Source organism: Metarhizium brunneum, chromosome 2 (genome assembly GCF_013426205.1).
Source record: "Metarhizium brunneum chromosome 2, complete sequence".
In the NCBI taxonomy this organism is placed as follows: Eukaryota; Fungi; Ascomycota; class Sordariomycetes; order Hypocreales; family Clavicipitaceae; genus Metarhizium; species Metarhizium brunneum.
In genome coordinates, this window is record NC_089423.1 from 3,291,418 (window position 1) to 3,308,973 (window position 17,556).

Below are 17,556 nucleotides of genomic sequence, written 5' to 3' on the forward strand. Positions count from 1 at the left end.
GATGCGGACGAGTCTTGGACTCACCGACGCGGAAGACAGAGACAACAGGGTCGACAAGGCATCTACATGTATTATCTGGAGGCCCACAACGAGTGCGGAACAGGGGCGCCCGTGCCCCTGGTCTGGTGCGGTGCAGTCCGGGAAGCAGATGCAGCGCAGATGCGAGCACAGATGCAGTCGCAGGCCCAGTGCTTGGACAGGAGACAAGCTGTACTCCCGTACTCCCGTACATAACGTACATACATACAATATTGCATCAATGTCACTTCGTAGCCCCGAGGAACAAAGGGCACTAGCCACAGGAGCAGTCTGGTCAGTCCAAGGGTCCTCGTGATCTAGATGACCCTTGACGGGCCCACGGCCGCAGCTTTCGTCATTAGCCAGCGCGATTAGCTACCATCTCGCCACGGGGGGGTCCATTCAGGCATTCGGCATGCAGCAAACAAGTGAGCAGTAAGAAAAGGACGAAAGCACCGGCCAATTCGACAGCGATGCAATAGCACCCAGGAATAGCATCTCGTCCATTTTCCTTTTGTTTTCGTCCGAACGAACAGTGTGCACTGCACCCTCCTGCAGATGCCTCCAAGTACGTCTGCGCAAAGCACTCCATGCCGTAGGACAAAGAACAAAGCAAGACTCCACCGTGGCCGGCGCTTGATCTGAAGTGAGGCTGGTGTGCACAGAACGCGCCGCAACGCCAGGTGATAACAGACGGGCCAATCAGAACCCAGGCCCACTAGCGTCTAACAGTGACGACCTCGCCAACCAGTGACGCTCCTGGGCTCCATCTCGTCAATGTCCCGAGCATTGAACATTCGTATCTACAATTTGTCCGGCAACAACGCGAATGGCTCGGCGGGCTCACTCTTGTTGCTAGGTGCGCTTACGCCCTACCAGATACCTGGCTATCAGGCTTTATATTATAATATATTGGTGTATACTTTACAATAGATATTTTACCACGAATTACCCAAGTATGTAAAGAGACCAGACATCGGAGAGATATTGATACAGTAAATAGAAGTGATACAAGCGCACCTAGCAAGAAGAGTCGATTAGCCCGCCAAGCAACATGAATTCACGGCAACAACGTCCCAACTACTCCAGACTCAAGGGCAAATGCGTCCCAACCTGCACGGTGGATCCATCCGTCGTCCCCTTCGCACATCGTACATCGTGGTTGGCACACGGCGACGGCCACCCTCACCAAACCCGCCTCTCGCCAAATGGCAACATGCAAAACCTGCCCCGAGATCCCAGAATGCCGTGGCGCCAACCACCACTCTCGCCCGGGTTCCATCGACCACCACAAGTCAACGTATCCCCCGTCAACTGGTGCCAAAGAACTCGCCGTACATACGATTTCCATATCCTCAGATCAGCCTGCACATCAGGCCAGGCTACTCCGTACCACCCTCAACTCACTTGTTGAGCAAAACCATCCGACTGACCAATCATGAGAACAAGAAGAACAAATTCATCCATTCCAAGACCCCGAGCCAGGACCCAAGAGCTGTTTGCTTCCCCCTCCCGCTCCGAGTCCAGGAAGCAGGCGGCAATGACCACCACCTCTACAAGTCGAGAGCTGCCTACAGAATACTGCCGTATATGCCATCCCCAGGCATCTCTGCATCTGCTCCAACGCGATGACTCCGACTCCCCCCATTCAAGGCTGCCATCATTGCCCATTCCCCTCTCATGAACCTCAACGATGGCCCGCCGTCCCTGTAATATTTTATTGGTATTGTCGGCAATCACACTTGTGGAATGTGTGCGCGGTGGTTGGCTGATACCCTAATGATTTACACGTCACACAGCGTTCTCGATCGGGACGGCAGGGATTCTCCAATTGTGAACCACACCGTAGGACGCGTAGCAAGTCATTTTCAGAAGAGTCATTCACGTACGTAGCTCGATTCTCGGCTTTGGCCAATGTTTTGCTTTGGCCTCTCATTCGAGGGGAATTGGATTCCATGCTTTTGTGGCATTGCTGCCTGTTGCAGGACAAAAAAACTGACTCACGTAATGCGTGTTTTCTAGGCTTCGAGCTCCGTACATCATTGTAAAAACAAATACTGTGGCGCATACAGCAGGTATCAAACAAATCCTCAAATCCACCTAGCAATCCCGGTGGCCCCAAAACCCCAACGCCATAGTCCGTTGTATTCTATTGCTCAAGTATCATCCCAGTTATATGCCGGTATCATGTTTGCTTCCCCTGGCTCTGCCTCCCCTACCCTTTGAAGGACCTGTGTTGTTACCTGTTCGCTTGGTAGAGACTTCGTCAGTCTTCTCAGCTCCGCCCAAGTTTCCGCTCGGCTTTTGTTTCCCGCCTCTGCCCTTTCGTCCTCGTCGGTTGCCACCACCTTGATCCTTCTCCTTGTCTCTGGCTTGCCTCCTGGCTTCCTCTTCTTGTGTTCGGCGACTCTCTTGGTCCCACCACTCCTGGAAGGCTTGTTCTTCCTGAATCTCTTGCAGTGATCGCTTAGCTACTGCTTCCTTGACCCGTTGCTGCTCTAACCGTTGTTGCCCAATAATGTCGGCCATGCTCATTCCTAGCGTAGGTTCAGCCTTGACCGCTGGCTTGATGTACGGTTTTGATTGTGTCACAGGCAGATTCTTCTCAGATGATGGGCCATACGATACTGCGGGTGCTGCTGGTGAGCCGGCCGTTCGGCACTGTCCTGGGAAACGGGTATCCGGAGAGGCTGTCCTCCGTTTTGACAATTGAGGATTGGATTCGGCAGCGACAAGAGGTTTCTTGGACAACGTCGGCGGTCCTCCTCCCTGTGCGCTTTCTGATTGCATAGCGTCTTTTAATGAAGTCTTTGGGGTCGAAGGTGTCGTTTTCCATGGTGCTGGCCGAGCTGCAGAATGGACAGCTTGCCAAGGCACCGGATTATTCTTCTCCTTCTCTGCTGCAGCCTCAGCCTCGGCTTGCTGTACTTGTTGTCTTTTGCGCTCCTTCTGAGACATTCGTGCCTGTGGCTTGTTTGAGGAGATCGCCTTCTCAGCCTGGGATGCCAAACCAGCCGTAAGCGCCGATTTGGAAGTGGCTTCCTGCATGATGTCCTTCAAATCCAGCTTTGATGCAGGGAGGATAGGTGACGCCCATGGAGCATTGGCAGGTCTAGCTGGCAGGGATATTGGTTGATGAGAACTGCCCGCTCGGCGTACTGGCTCGATGCTAGGTCCAGGAAGCTGGGAGGGCGAAATTCGATCCAAGCTTGGTGAGCTTCCGGAGTCAGCATCTGCCAATGACTTGCCCTTGGTACCTCGCCATGCTTCTGGAAGCTTTGGTATATTATCCAAATTGTACTCGTTCTTGGCATCTAGAGCCGCTAACACTGCAGGTGACATCGGACTGCTGATTTTGGGACCATCCTCGTCATCCATGTCGAATATCAGGTCTGCAATGGAATCCTTTGGTCGCAAATGAGGGCTGAACGGTTCATTCTGTGCAGCTCTCGATCTGTGGTGAGACCGCTCCAGAGTCTGGGCCGCCAGTACTGACTCGTCAAGGCTGCCGACACGTGCTTTATATGAAGCTGATAATTTCTTTTCTTCATCTTTCTGGGCAAGTTTAAACGCCATCTCCCTGACCCGACGTCGACGTTCCTCTTCAATATCGAGAGCCAAATCTGGGTACTGCTCGTGGAGTAGCAGCTCAGCCCGCCCACTGCGCGCACAAGGAAGCCTGGCCAACTGGTTATTGCGCGCAGCCTCGTCCAGGTGTAATAGAAGATCTTCGTCAAGGCCATCTAGGAGATGGTTTTCAAGCATAGATTCCAGTTGCAGGCAGATATACTCTAACCCGACATCCTTAAACTCGGTGACTGAGCAAGGGCTGATCTCGTTGAGGAGGTTGGCGATATTGCGAGTTGTGACGAACTTGCCTATCAAGCTTTGGCAAATTTGCGACAGGCGGTCGAGCATCAGCTCGTTAGCCACGCCCATCACGTCGAGAACCAGCTCCGAAAACTCATCCAGAGTATCCATGCAAACATTATTAAATACGCCTTCCCCGACATCTGCGTACAAATATTCCATAACATAGCGAAAGGTTTCCGGGTTGATATGTTTGAGGTCCACGCGGATCAACTCTGCCTCAAGAGATGTGCTACGACGTGCAGCTAACCAATGACCCTGAGACCGTCCATGAAACATGCCTTCAAAAAAGGGACATCTCTGGCAGATGAGGTGGCTGTGCGCTAAAACTTCGTCTCCATCCACCTCAATGATCATGTCGGCATCATTGAAGAAAATAGGGTCCGCTATAGCCTCTCGCAAGTTTTGATCTAAGGATGGCTCCAAACCAACTTGTAGCCGGGCAGCTGCTTCCAGTTTTGGCATGTTGAGTCTGGTTCCAAGCTTCATCAGCTCCGTTCGCACCTGGCGAAAGCGATACGCAAGTGTGGGTGCTTCCTTGGTGTACTTCCACACCGGAATGACTACATCTAAATACGCGTACACAATAAGATTGAGTAGCGTGTATATGTCAATGCCAATAAACGTAAGGAGCGCCCTGTCGTCGTTTTGCTCGATCGTAATTACATCTGTGAGAGTCCCCTTATCGTCATTGGACTGATATGTCGATAGAGCTTCACGAAGAACTGAACTTCGTCCTGCCAGCAGCCAGCTATGGACGGGAAGTCGAAGGTCCGGGTTTAAAGAAGTTCGAATCTCCATATTGAGGTCATCATACTGAAAGGAGTTTACCTGTATCCACTGAAGCAGATCTTGTTCGATATTTGCTGAGCGCAAAATCTCATGGGGTACAGATCCTGGCTTTTCTCTTGCAATCGCAGCATCCCACTTCTTCCTCGATCTCTTCTCATCGGCGTCAAGAGTTGAAGCTCTAAAGTCGTTCAAGCAAAGAAGTGAGCCCACATCGTCCCATATAGATTGGCTTGTGATGTTAATGTCCGTGGACATGACTTTGCTGTCGTTACGAATAGCCGAAAAAGCGCCATAAGTTGAACTGCGAACACCAACACAATTGGTGATGTATGGAACACGCTCGAATTTGAAATCCTTCTTCTTTACATCGAGAGCGCTATCGAATGCCGTGATTTTCCCCTTGGCACGCTTGACTCGTTTCCAGACTGCGCCCGAATCCGTGCAGATGATGACAGAACCATGTTCACCAACACTCACAGATGCCACGCCGTCTTTTCGGGAGTCCCATACGCACTGAGGTTTGGTAACGGCACTCTTGATCTTAACGGGATTAGTCGTGGACCCAGCAAGCTGGTTGGTATCCATCTTGCTGTTCAGCTGCATAGTAAACAAGTCACCACAAGTTGTTATCGCAGCCATCGTTTCGCCTCCGGACGCAATATACCGGATGTTACGGCGGCCCATCTCATAACGATTTGTATAGGAGCTAGCTGATAGATTTTGGTTGCTGAAGACATCAGGATAGGGGAATTTGACCAGATTGTAGCCGTAATTGGTAAAAATCCAAACAGTATAGTTGGACAGCAAACACGTCGTGGCCTTTTCGATTGCTGACACCATCTCGATGGGGGCTGAGAGCAGTGATGCTGCAACTTTGCGCGGTATCTGTTGTAATTCCAACGACCTTGAGTCAGCATCCATGAGGGCAAGCTGCCCAAAATTACGACCCCAGCAGTAAAGAGAAGACCCAGTGTGAGCTACGGAATGAATAGCCGATGCGGCGATGCCTTGCACAATCTCCTTCTTCAAAGGTCCAAACACCTGCCGTGGTGAAAGGCTCATCGGCTCCTCGTCGGACCTCATCACTGGTGGAAGAGCATAGCCAAGCTGGGAATCCGAATTGAGGCCCCAAGTCCAAAGCTCGCCGGTTTCTGTAACAGCCATAGAATGATCCTGCCCAAGAGCGACTTGCCGGATCTTCCGATCAATAAATGGTCCTTGTACGGGCACAAACTTGAACTGAGTGTTCTCATCACCCAACCCTAATCTTCCTCGACGACCTACACCACAAATATAGAGGTTTGAGACTGGGTCATCAGTTAGGACAGCAGTATGAAATTTCGACATAACAATATCTCGAATAGCCAAACGCTGGTTGCGCACCAAGGTAGGAATGTCGTTCAGATCGGGCTGGCTGGGTGGTGATTCAATGTCTTGGCTGTCCAAGTACTCCTTGTGAAACTTGAGTAGCAGCTCATCCGGCCGTTCCAGAACAATGCGTTCAGGATACTGGCGATCATCCTCGTCGCCAACCCCGAGCGATAAATTCTTGTTGCTTCCAAACACGTAAAATTCGTCGCCCATGACAGGTTGGCCGATACCAAAGGCAGCATTTGCAACCCTAGCACAGAAATGTCAGACCATATAATGTGGTAAGGATGTCAACAAGAGCCATACATTTGGGCAGTTTCGCCATCACTGTCTTCATCGTCCAACCCATCATTTGATTTCATAGAAGACGGATCTTGTTTTAACGACCGCATAGCGATGGTAGAGTTATAAAGATCAAATGGACTGTTGCCCTCGTGGTCTTTTGTCTTTATGAGCTGACCAACTTTCACAGCGGACGATATATTGGTACGGTCTGTCAAATCAGTTCGTTCCTTGGCCAGCAACATTCGAGCTATGGAGATGTTTCCAGCGTAAAGAGATCTATGGAGGGCATTCCATCCACTCTCGGAGTCTTGGGCATAGAGATCGAGGGAGGGGTGTTCGAGGAGGGCTTGAACAAAGTCTCTAGCGTTCGGATGGGTAGAAGAGGCCGCGCGTAGGAGTACAGTAAGACCGGCGTGGTCGCGACTATTAATCTCATGACGGCTAAGCATAGCTCCGCCGTCCTTGAATTTTCCAAGCCCATATGTATATCCCGAAGTCTTGCGCGCCTTAGGAGTCACCCGAGGAGACGAGGACGGGCCACCGGGACTTGTGCCGAGAAGTCCACCTCCAGAATTTCCTATCCCGGGACTCTTCGTTAATGCATGAGTATTGGGGCCGGCCGGGGCCAGCAGACGCCGAAACTTTTCGACATCATTTTCCCAATAAAATTTCCACACAAGGTGACTCATGGGCAGCTGCGAAGTACCGTGACGGCCGGGGTAACTCCCAAGCGCTTGAAACGACACCTCGCTGTGAGTCTCTGGGGATCACGGCTTGTTTAAAGGTGTTATTTGAGGCGCCGGAGAGTTGGAATGATAACGGCGATGGTTTCCACGGTGTCCGTTGGCGTCGGTCGTTGCAGAACGTTATGCGACGGGTCGTACGGGTCACAGTAGTCGTGTAAATGCTGACCGAGAGAGAGAGAGATGGAATCTGGATATCAAAAGTATTTCCAGGAAGCGAACCGAATTGGGGTCAGATTTCGAACAGTGGCAACCCGATGCAGATGCAAAATGAAAATGCAAATTCTGGAGAAATTATGGCGAGGCCAAGTATGTCGTGATGATGATGCCGGGGGACGGGGGAGCAGGATGGAGTTAAGAACAGAGTGACACTCCGTCGCTGCAGGCCTCAGCTTCCAAATCCTACCAGACCAGACTCGACGTGTCTGGTGAGTGCTGGGATTGTGCGCGTCAGCGGGGTTCGCAGGCCCGGAGTGCACATGCATGAAGTGTCTGGTGGTATGGACATTGAAATCTGGTTTAAATGTTAGTCAATGGGACAGGGGACTTGCTGGCGCATGTGGGAGTGGCCAGGCGCAGTGGCGTGTGGCGTGTAGCCCTGGGCGCACAAGCTCGACATTAAAGTCTGCACATGCATGCGGTACTCACTCCGGAGCTTTTCTCCCACATCTCAACACAGCCAATAGCGGCCCTTGCTGCCAACTTGTGCTAAGCTAGAGGTCACAAAGCTTCGCACATGCGTGCATTGGTACATTCCTATTTGCTCGATTTCAAGCGTCAGACGAACCAGACTCTTTTGGAACCCAGGGTGATTACATATTTGTGAGCAACGAATAATGTCTGGAACAGCGCGGAGTGCGTAAGATATATACTCCGTATGTAGTGATGGATTAAAAGGTCAGACGCGCGCTGTACACTTGCTTGTTATTGTACTATTACCAAATGGGTGCACTGTTAGAAGGCAGTCGGTATTATGTACTTAGGTACTTACTTAAGTAAGTACTTGACTTCTCGAGACAATGCATTCTACTTACAAGTACCCGGATTTTATGTTGGGTTCCTGGGTTCCACGAATACATGACAATTGTTTGTTCTTTCTGCCCCGCCACCAATTCGTCTCGATCCGATACTCTCTTCCCCACGTTGACCTTCTGAGCACATCCTGGTCCCGCTGTGCTTTGCTGCAGGCCAAAGCTACTAAAGGACGTGAACTAGATCCCCTGCATGTGTCTCTGATTGTCACCTACATACTTATGTACGTACGTGCTTCGTCCGGCTAGGGAAAATGGGGAAACACGATCCTGCTGCGGGGTGAGTCAGTCTCGGAAAATTATGGCTGCCTGGTGTTGGGTCGTCGCGTCTACGCCTTCATGTACTCGCTTTTCAAGCACAGGTTAACAAATAATCTATTGCTTTTGTCCACCGGAGGCTGGTGTTTTATATAGCAAGGGGCAAAACTATATAAAACCAGGTCAGGTACCCAAATACAGCGCCCTAAACTACCATTTAATATATTAGTATATTAATGTATACTTCTCGATGGATATGTATATATCTATTCTGCCGCGGACTGTAATTGCAGGTAATATACAGAAGAGGGTTGGGATCGCACACAGACTACTTATAGGCTCGTTATCACAGTCAATTCATGAATATCTAACACATACCACGACGTAGGCAATCAAGCAAGTGAGAAGCAGAGAGTGAGAGACGGGCAACTGTGTCAGCAAAGACCAAGAGCTGGGAAGGAACATTATTTACGACGAACGACGATGCTATAGTCGAAATAAACGTCCCTACCCTGCATTCAGATAAATGACAATCTCGCGTGCCTTGAATTACCGCGGTAGGGCTCCGCGGACAGCCGCTAATTTGGGTGGGGAAATCGGTTCGCTTACAGCCGGTAAAAAGGCGCTAGCGGCCATCAAGGGAACTGGCAAAAGGCACGTCAACTGGTGAAACGGAATTTCGGAAGCGGGCTGGATCCAGGCTTTGGTACGGAGTGCAGTGTACCAGCCCACCAGTGAGTGCGCTTGTAACATTTACCCGCTCCATCACCGACTTCGCTCTTGCATTCTCTCGCACGTTGCGCTCAAAGTTGCTCCTGTGACATCTCCGCAGGCTTCCCGTCAATTGTTCAGAAAATAACTGGAAAAGCCTCTACATTGGCCCATCATGTCACAGGAGAAGCCTCTCCCCTTCATCTACCAGTTCGCCGCAGGTATGCCATGCTGATGACGAGCCCAAAATGTTCCGATATATCGGAACCGGCTAACAATGCCACAGGCGCCATTGCCGGTGTGTCGGAGGTATGCCTTCCACGCGATGCAATACACACGAGAAATATCATGTTCTAACATAGAATTTTGTCAAGATTCTGGTAATGTGAGTGTGTCCCAAGGATTGCTTTCTGGCATAAACCTCCCATGACAACCCACTGACGCACATCTCACAGGTACCCATTGGATGTCGTCAAGACTCGCGTGTACGAAGTTCCCGCCTCCTCAAGACCGTTTCATCGATCCGTGAACTAACTTTGCCAGTCAACTGCAAACCGGAAAGGGCAGTGGCGCCGAGTCTTATAATGGCATGTTGGACTGCTTCCGCAAGATCATCAAGAATGAAGGGTGAGGACTCTAGCCTGAACACGGAGAGTCACGGCATTGACATTTTCATAGCTTCTCACGTCTCTACCGGGGAATCTCGGCTCCTATCCTCATGGAGGCCCCTAAGCGTGCTACAAAGTTCGCCGCCAACGATGAATGGGGCAAGGTTTACCGCAAGATGTTCGGCATGAACACTATGAACCAGTCCCTCTCTGTTCTGACTGGTGCCACTGCCGGTGCCACTGAATCATTTGTCGTCGTCCCCTTCGAGCTTGTCAAGATTCGTCTTCAAGACAAGGCCTCTGCTGGAAAGTACAACGGCATGGTTGACTGCGTTGTCAAGACCGTCAAGAATGAGGGTATCTTGACCATGTACCAAGGTCTGGAGAGTACTTTGTGGAGACATATTCTCTGGAACGCCGGTTACTTTGGTTGCATCTTCCAGGTCCGACAGCTGCTGCCCAAGGCAAGCACCAAACAGGGTCAGATGACGAACGACTTGATCTCTGGTTCCATTGGTGGTACGGTCGGCACGATTTTGAACACGCCCATGGATGTCGTCAAGAGTCGAATTCAGAACACCCAGAAGGTGCCTGGACAGGTTCCCAAGTACAACTGGGCTTGGCCATCGGTCATTACTGTGTTCAGGGAAGAAGGCGCTGGTGCCCTGTACAAGGGTTTCCTGCCAAAGGTAAGACGCATTTCCTTGTAGAGTCACTTGCACATGACGTTCTGACACGTACAATCAGGTTCTCCGTCTCGGACCCGGAGGTGGCATTCTACTCGTCGTTTTCACTACAGTCATGGATACTTTCCGCAAGTGGCAGTCATAAACATATACCCCAGCTAGACCATGAGGCCAATGGAGATACAATGCAGTGATGATGGAGACGCTCAACGCTCATTGAGGTTTGAATAAACGATAGACGCAGAACTATATTGCATATAGACAAGAATCACGGTAATAATAGCGATGCCATAATTGCCTTTTTCGTTTTGGAGGTGTAGAGTGTGATCTTTACCCGTCCGGAAGTGTGTGTGCTCCCACCGTGTTACTATAAGAGATACAAAAGCGTCAGGTCGAGTTCAATCTCTTTAAGCGGGTCGCGCCACCCGAGAACAATATTTTTATGTGTTCTACGGAGTAAGTATGCACATATACATGTAGAAAAACCGTCGTAGGAATAGGTGACGTGCAGCTTCCAACTTCCTCAGTCGGTCCAGCGTAAATCAAGGCCACCTATCATTAATTTTTATTGAAGATTTTTTTGGTGGTAGCGGCATGCCCGGCGTTGGGCCGCCATCGCGAGTCAGACACCCGTCGACTGCTATTACGTGTACATAAGAATGTATGTACGCGTCGATTTGCCGCTCGTAGAACAAGTTCTAAGTACTACCAGTTGACCTAAGCAAATATGGGATGTCAAGTGGATGTGGCTGGGGTGGATTGGCCGTTACGCTTGTGACGTAGTGCATTGAAGACTCCATGTCGACTGCGGCATTGGGGCCCTAGAACCTGTGTCAAGAATCAATTGACGGTGAGATTACATCTGGTGAACTGTGATGCGCATGCGCCACGCCCAAGTTGCCAACGAGACGACCTACCTGGGCAGGTACTTATCCTTGGCAGGTGGTCAAGCGGTGTTTGTCGGACAGTCGTGACGATCAATCGCAAGCCGTGCCAGCTAGGGCAGTGCAGTTCTGTGACTCGGTGCAAAGAAAGCAAAAAGTCTGGTACCAGTAATTTGACAGCATCCCTATTGAAACCGCTTCCCGCAAGGATAAGGACTGTCCATGATGACGTCGAAGCATTATGTAGCTACACACAGCGGCAACTACGAGTACGTAATCCGCAGCGAACGGGCGAAAGTACCCGGCCTGTCGTCGGTACCCTGCACGTACCAGACGGAGTACAGGGATGGAGGATGGCGGCCAGGCCCCAGTTGCAATAGTCTAGCGTCCAGTCTTGGCCAGGACAAGCCACTCGAACGCTGGCTGAGTGCTGCGACACTCTCTGAGGTTCGCCTCTCCCAAGGCCGGGAAGCCGCTTGAAACCTCGAACCATTCAACTCCCTTCTTTGTCTCGCCGTCGACAAGCCGCGTTAGCATAGGAGAATCTCACCTTGTACATACCGCCGCTCTCTGCGCTCGACTGGGATCCTTCAACACCGCTTGCACACCCCTGCTGGCATTGGCCTGTTCGTCATCACTTGTTCTGTCCGTCGCGCGGCCACCTGAGCTCCCTCTCCACGTGCACTTGCAGTCGAGCTTGTACTTGCGACGGGGGCAACCAAGCAACCCCCGCGACCACCGCCCTTCGGCTCCTGGTGACGAGCCTTTCAACCGTCGTCGTTTGACCATCCGAGACAGGTTGCCTTGCCAGTCTTTCAATTAGAGGGCTTGCTGTGAGAGGTGTTTCTGTGTTTCTGCGACGAGGGACAAACCCGAAGCTCATACGCCTTTGTTTCGCAGCGCCGCCTCGGTCAGTAGGTCCAACTTCGCTCGCCTTCGACTCTACGGTGTGAACCGGTCTCGCCGTCTCCGCCCTTTGTCTTTCGACTTCGAAGACAACTGTGAGGGGTGAATTTGGACAGCCTCAAAGCCGCGACCTGTCCCGAACCGTCGACTTTTTTTCTTCGTCTTTCCTACAAGCACGGCCAAGTCTACGGAGGCATTCAAGCCCCGCAATCGCCCATCATGTCCAAGGTTATGCGAAGTGTCAAGAATGTGACCAAGGGGTATTCCAGTACCCAGGTCAAGGTCAGAGAAGGTGAGCGACTTCCTGGAACGGCCTGTGATATTAGTAGCGCTATTTTCTAAACCGAGTGTCTTCAATACTTAACAGCTACGAGCAACGATCCATGGGGTCCAACCGGTACTCAGATGAGCGAAATTGCTCAGCTGACGTTTAATACGTAAGCTTTGTTGACTTTATACCCAATCAAACCATGATTGACCTTCTTGCCATGTACAGGTCGACCGAGTTTTACGACATCATGGACATGCTTGACAGGCGTCTGAACGACAGGGGCAAGAACTGGAGACACGTGCTTAAAGCACTCAAGGTTCTCGACTACTGTCTTCATGAGGGCTCGGAGCTGGTTGTTACTTGGGCCCGCCAAAACGATTATCTTGTCAGGACCTTGAGAGAGTTTCAATACATTGATGAAGAGGGTCGAGACGTCGGCCAGAATGGTAGGATGACTCTTCGACAGCTACAATGGCGGTTGGTATACTGACGCAGGTTCAACAGTACGAGTGGCCGCCAAGGACTTGTCCTCCCTACTTGCGGACGATGCGCGACTGAGGGACGAGCGAAGCAATAGAAGAAACTGGAAGTCTCGCGTAACGGGGGTGGAGGAGTATGAACCGCAGCATGCCGAGCCGTCAGCGTCCCGCCGACCTCGCGATAGGCGAGTTTTGGCCAACGATGAAAATGACGCAGAATACAGACTAGCAATAGAGGCTAGCAAGGTTCAAGAAGAAGAAGACAGGAAAAAGCGCGAGAGTAAGAGGACTGATGACGACGACAATGATCTGGCCAAAGCAATCAAACTCAGCCAAGAGGAAGAAGAAAGAAGGCGCCGCGAACTCGAAGACAGCAACGCCAACTCTTTGTTCGATGACTATCCTCCTCAGCCATCCACGTCAAATCAACCCCAGTACACCGGGTTCAACCAGGGCTACCAGCAGGGCAACCAGGTAGACTTCTTTGCCAACCCTGTCGACCAAAACGCTGTAATGAACCAACCCACCGGGTTCATGAACAATGCGTATACTGGATATCAGCAATCTCAACCAACCGGTTTCCAGCCAAACTACAACCAGGCCTTTGGTATGCAACCCACTGGTATGGGCTTGTATCCCTATGGTCAACAGCAGAACAACATGACTGGCTTCCAGCCGCAGGCGACTGGTTTCAACCCATATGCCCAGCAAATGCCTCAGCTTTCTCAACAGTCTTCGGAGTCTGCGCTGCAACCAGGCAGCAACAATCCCTGGGCCACCAACAAATCCCAACAACAGCCATCCCTGATGCCAACCCCCACAGGCTCAAACAACCCTTTCGCTCAGAACAACCGCCCGTTAACCTCGAACCCTATTTCCACTCTGGGAGCTTTGCCAGAGCAAAAGACTTTGTCAACCTTCAACAACCAGCTGATGATGCAGCACCAGCAGCCCCAGCAACAACCGCAGCACACCCTCAACCCTCCCCCGCAGAAGGAAATGAACGACTACCAAAGCAAGCTAAACAATCTCTTGGCAACGGGCGACGGCATGGATACTTATGGCAACACTGGAGAGCTTCGCATTCCTGCTCAGCACACGGCCCCAGGCATGTTTGCCAACAGTGCAGGTTCCGGGGTTCAGCGACTTGGTGCCAATGCTACGGGCAATCCATATATGCGTCAACAGTTCACTGGTATGCCAAGCGTCACATACGGCAGCCAGCCTACCAACGGCCAGGGCAGCAACAACCCGTTTGGTGCTGGGCCGCAGCAGCAACAGGGTCAGGGCCACGACCTTATTCAATTCTAATTTGATCTACTTCCTGAGCCCTTGATCCGCCCCTTGTTATTTTTGTTGGTACCGTTATTACAGTGAGTGGAGCAGGCTGTTGTTGCAGTACGCTGTAAAACCACCAAACATCTACAACAATACCCACCGTTTCCCCTTTGTCAAATCACGAATTTTTCTCTTTTTCTCAATGGCAATGAAGAATGCTTTACTTATCGTGTTGGAGCCAAAAACCCAAACTCACCATACCTGTTGTTTCTGCCGTTGATTCATCTTCATCTAGGGAGGATATTTTGGAAGTCAGACCTGGGCTGTGTATGTGTTGGGGAGTTGGGCAAGACTTGCTTTGCACAGGTGTGGTAGGGTGGTCCCAAATTACTTTTATTTTGTAACGGGTTATTTAGAGAGCGCTCTTTCCAATTAAAACTCCTAGATCTGATGCAAACGTGATTCCCTACTTTTCCAATGTCCAATGATTAACGACGTGAACAATTTCCCTTTGACACCCCAACGCCTTGTCGCCTGTGATGATACCCGAATGGGTGGACGGTGCCTTGCCATGGCGGCTGCTTTTTGACTCTGCATCGTCATGCTGCTCAGGTTAAGAACAGGTATGTAATCTTGGCTGCTTGAATCATTCGAGAGCCTGTAGCCCATGGGGAATTTCTGTGCTGAAGAGCTGCGGCAGCACACAAATCATGTGCGGTTGATATTAGCCGTGGGCGTTCTCTGAGCGACCTCGTGACCTCCTCATTGGGGCTCGGCGATGAAGAGTTTCCGACCGCGATGAGCTTGAACCAGACAGTCTGCTGGCTTGCAAGGCCGCGCGTGACCTGACTAGACTGTTTGCAATCTCGGCTGCCTCTTCGTCTACCCGGCCTCCTCCATCATCTGCATGAACTCATCCAGGCTGACGCCTCCCTTGCCATCGTGATCCAGGTGATCAATCATGCTTTGAATCTCCTCATCCGACAAGGTACGCTCGTCTTTGATCTCCTGTGCTAGGTGGCGCAAGTCCTCTACTGATATGAACCCATCCTGGTCGTAGTCGAACATGGCAAACACCTTGGCTGCCTCCTCGCGTGGGTCTCGATTGGCAATAAGCTTGGCGGCACATAACCGGAATTGGTCGAGGTATACGTAGTATCTGTTGACGGGGCAGGATTGCTGGTCATGCCAGTCTGGGGGGACGGAGCCGTAGGACTGAAGCTCGCGGAAGTATTCGGGCTTGCTTAGGTCGAAGCCAAGGGCGGCCAGGGAGTGTTTGAATTCGTACGAGTTAAGCCAGCCCTTTTTCTTCATGTCCATTAGATCGAACTGGCAGCCCATGGCTTGTTAGTAAAGGCATGACGGGGAGGGGAGTCAAGGTTGCATTCGCGGCGCAAAACTCACGACTTCGTCAATGTGCTCGCGATCCTCGTCGGCGATGGAGGCATATTCCTCGTTGGCGGATACTTGCGGAGCTAGGGGTTGCCGTTGCTGCTGCTGCGGCTGCGGCTGTTGGTTTTGCTGGTTTTGCTGGAATTGATGCTGGAGGGAGCTAGGTCCTATGGAGCGGCCCGGGAAGGGGCGCGGCGTGGCGTGAGGATTCATGGTTGTAGGACTGAGGAGTCGAGTTCTTGAAGATAGTGCACTGGCGAAACGCGAGTGTCGAGGTTGGAGAAGCAGCTAGAAATAGTCTCGCGCGTGAGCAACTAGCTTGCAACCAGTTGCCTGTAGGTTTCAGGAACGTGAGCGGAAGAGGGCGACTGGGTATGTTGTTGTTATTATTATTTCCGTTGCCGACCTGATGTGGAAGGGCTGGTGATGCTTGCTGATTACGCCGAGGAGGGAAAGGAAGCTTTTGCGACGCGCCTGGTCGAAACCACGCGCGACTCGCAGCCAAGAGGAGAGAGAGTATTGGGTATTCGTGCTACCCAAAATCGCTATGCGCGCGGACGACCCACTAATTTCCTGCTTTGTCGCGATTCAGCGAATCACCTGCTAGGGGAAGGAAGTTTGTAGTCCTTATTGCTACCCAACTCAAATAAATATACATAGATTGGTTTCTTCCGAGCAGTGTTTCTTGAGAAATACTCGGTGCAGCGGCTAAATACAAAGGCTTCCAAAGCTGGAGAAGATACAATAAATAGGGAGGATATCCTCTGGCCTGGTCAGCATGAAAGCTCCCTATATGGGGTATGAGAGGTGGTGGGACGCAGAGAAAATAGGCTTGAAGAGGATGTAGCTAGCTCATCTATTACGAAGAGCGGTTTTGTGCTTGGTATTCAATCTACCTAGCTGTGGACCCGAGGGCTTTTCATAGATGCCGATGGCGAATTGAAGGTTCGATACAAAATGCCCCCTGTACAGGCTTTCTGCGCGGAACCGCGCGCTCGAGGTATAACAGACAAGTTGAATCGCAAGAGAGTTCTCTAAGCTATGGATTGCGCCTGCTAGCAATGCTTGTGTAGTTCCATGCACGTGGCTGTATGATCCTCCACAGCGTCCTTGTTGTTGTCTGTAAATTTGAGGTTGACATGTTCTGGGCTTGCAGGCCCTTGTATGGAGGAAGACTGAATCATTCAATAGGCTCGTGCTCTGTGAGAATTTTGAAGCTACTTCGGTATCGGTTAGTATATTCTGTTATACTTGCTGACTATGAATCGACTCTGAGAGTTTGACTTCCCGGTTAGGCCGAAGGCAATCAAGCGAACTACGGGAAGATGTTGATACTATGAACAATACATTCAATCATTTTCTACTCGTCTTTCCCACATAATTCCCTCCATACAATGCCAGAGCCATATCACACGGTAGAGATACTACGTAATACTACCCCGAAACGACGCTCCGCTGCGAGGAAAATATACATATACACCCCTGGCAAGCCTGTCTCTGTTTCTGGGCTCGGCAGTAACGTCTATGGAAATGCTGCGAGATCCCACACAACCCTCTGTTCTATCATACAAGTTTCTGCAGATATTTTCGAAAAAAGTCACATGGGTATGGCACAACGCGGAAGGCATAGACTATTTGACCAGATCAGGTACCTGGCTATCGCGATCCATACCATCATATACTACAGTATATTATTGTATACTTTTTGATGGCCCTCCGGCATGAGGTAAAACTACCAATATTGGGTTATTTGGAAGCTTTTAGGTTGCCTTATTGGCTCCCTCGGGTGCTGGTTTAGCGACATTTTTGGTGCTGCGTAAATTACCAATTGTGTTGGCGTGTCTGACGCGTCACGATGCACAGCCGGTGTATTCTTTGGTCTCGTATTGTTTTTCTTGACTTGGTGCAGCCTAATACTGTCTTCTCAGATATCATGCTTGCACGATACTTGTATCATTCTTGTATTATCATTT

At 50.9% G+C, this 17,556-nt stretch overlaps 4 protein-coding genes across 4 annotated transcripts; 2 read left to right on the top strand and 2 right to left on the bottom strand.

Moving 5' to 3' along the window:
* Positions 1–2,190: 2,190 nt before the first annotated feature.
* Positions 2,191–7,025, bottom strand: btb1 (BTB/POZ domain-containing protein 1; the record flags this gene model as incomplete). The annotated part of the gene is made up of 2 exons (XM_014691809.1): positions 2,191–6,301; positions 6,358–7,025. 2 exons carry the CDS (start codon positions 7,023–7,025, stop codon positions 2,191–2,193), a joined length of 4,779 nt encoding a protein of 1,592 aa, XP_014547295.1.
* A 2,229-nt stretch (positions 7,026–9,254) lies between these two features.
* On the top strand, positions 9,255–10,518 carry G6M90_00g039420 (uncharacterized protein; the record flags this gene model as incomplete). Its single annotated transcript, XM_014691810.1, has 7 exons — positions 9,255–9,300; positions 9,366–9,388; positions 9,442–9,464; positions 9,535–9,564; positions 9,623–9,706; positions 9,758–10,376; positions 10,435–10,518. 7 exons carry the CDS (start codon positions 9,255–9,257, stop codon positions 10,516–10,518), a joined length of 909 nt encoding a protein of 302 aa, XP_014547296.1.
* Positions 10,519–12,382: 1,864 nt separating this feature from the next.
* On the top strand, positions 12,383–14,224 carry ent1 (Epsin-1; the record flags this gene model as incomplete). The annotated part of the gene is made up of 4 exons (XM_066130253.1): positions 12,383–12,455; positions 12,531–12,600; positions 12,660–12,880; positions 12,939–14,224. 4 exons carry the CDS (start codon positions 12,383–12,385, stop codon positions 14,222–14,224), a joined length of 1,650 nt encoding a protein of 549 aa, XP_065986402.1.
* An 849-nt stretch (positions 14,225–15,073) lies between these two features.
* CDC31 (Cell division control protein 31) lies at positions 15,074–15,796 on the bottom strand (the record flags this gene model as incomplete). The annotated part of the gene is made up of 2 exons (XM_014691812.1): positions 15,074–15,520; positions 15,596–15,796. The coding sequence occupies 2 exons, from the start codon at positions 15,794–15,796 to the stop codon at positions 15,074–15,076; spliced, it is 648 nt and encodes a 215-aa protein (XP_014547298.1).
* Between the last annotated feature and the right edge of the window lie 1,760 nt (positions 15,797–17,556).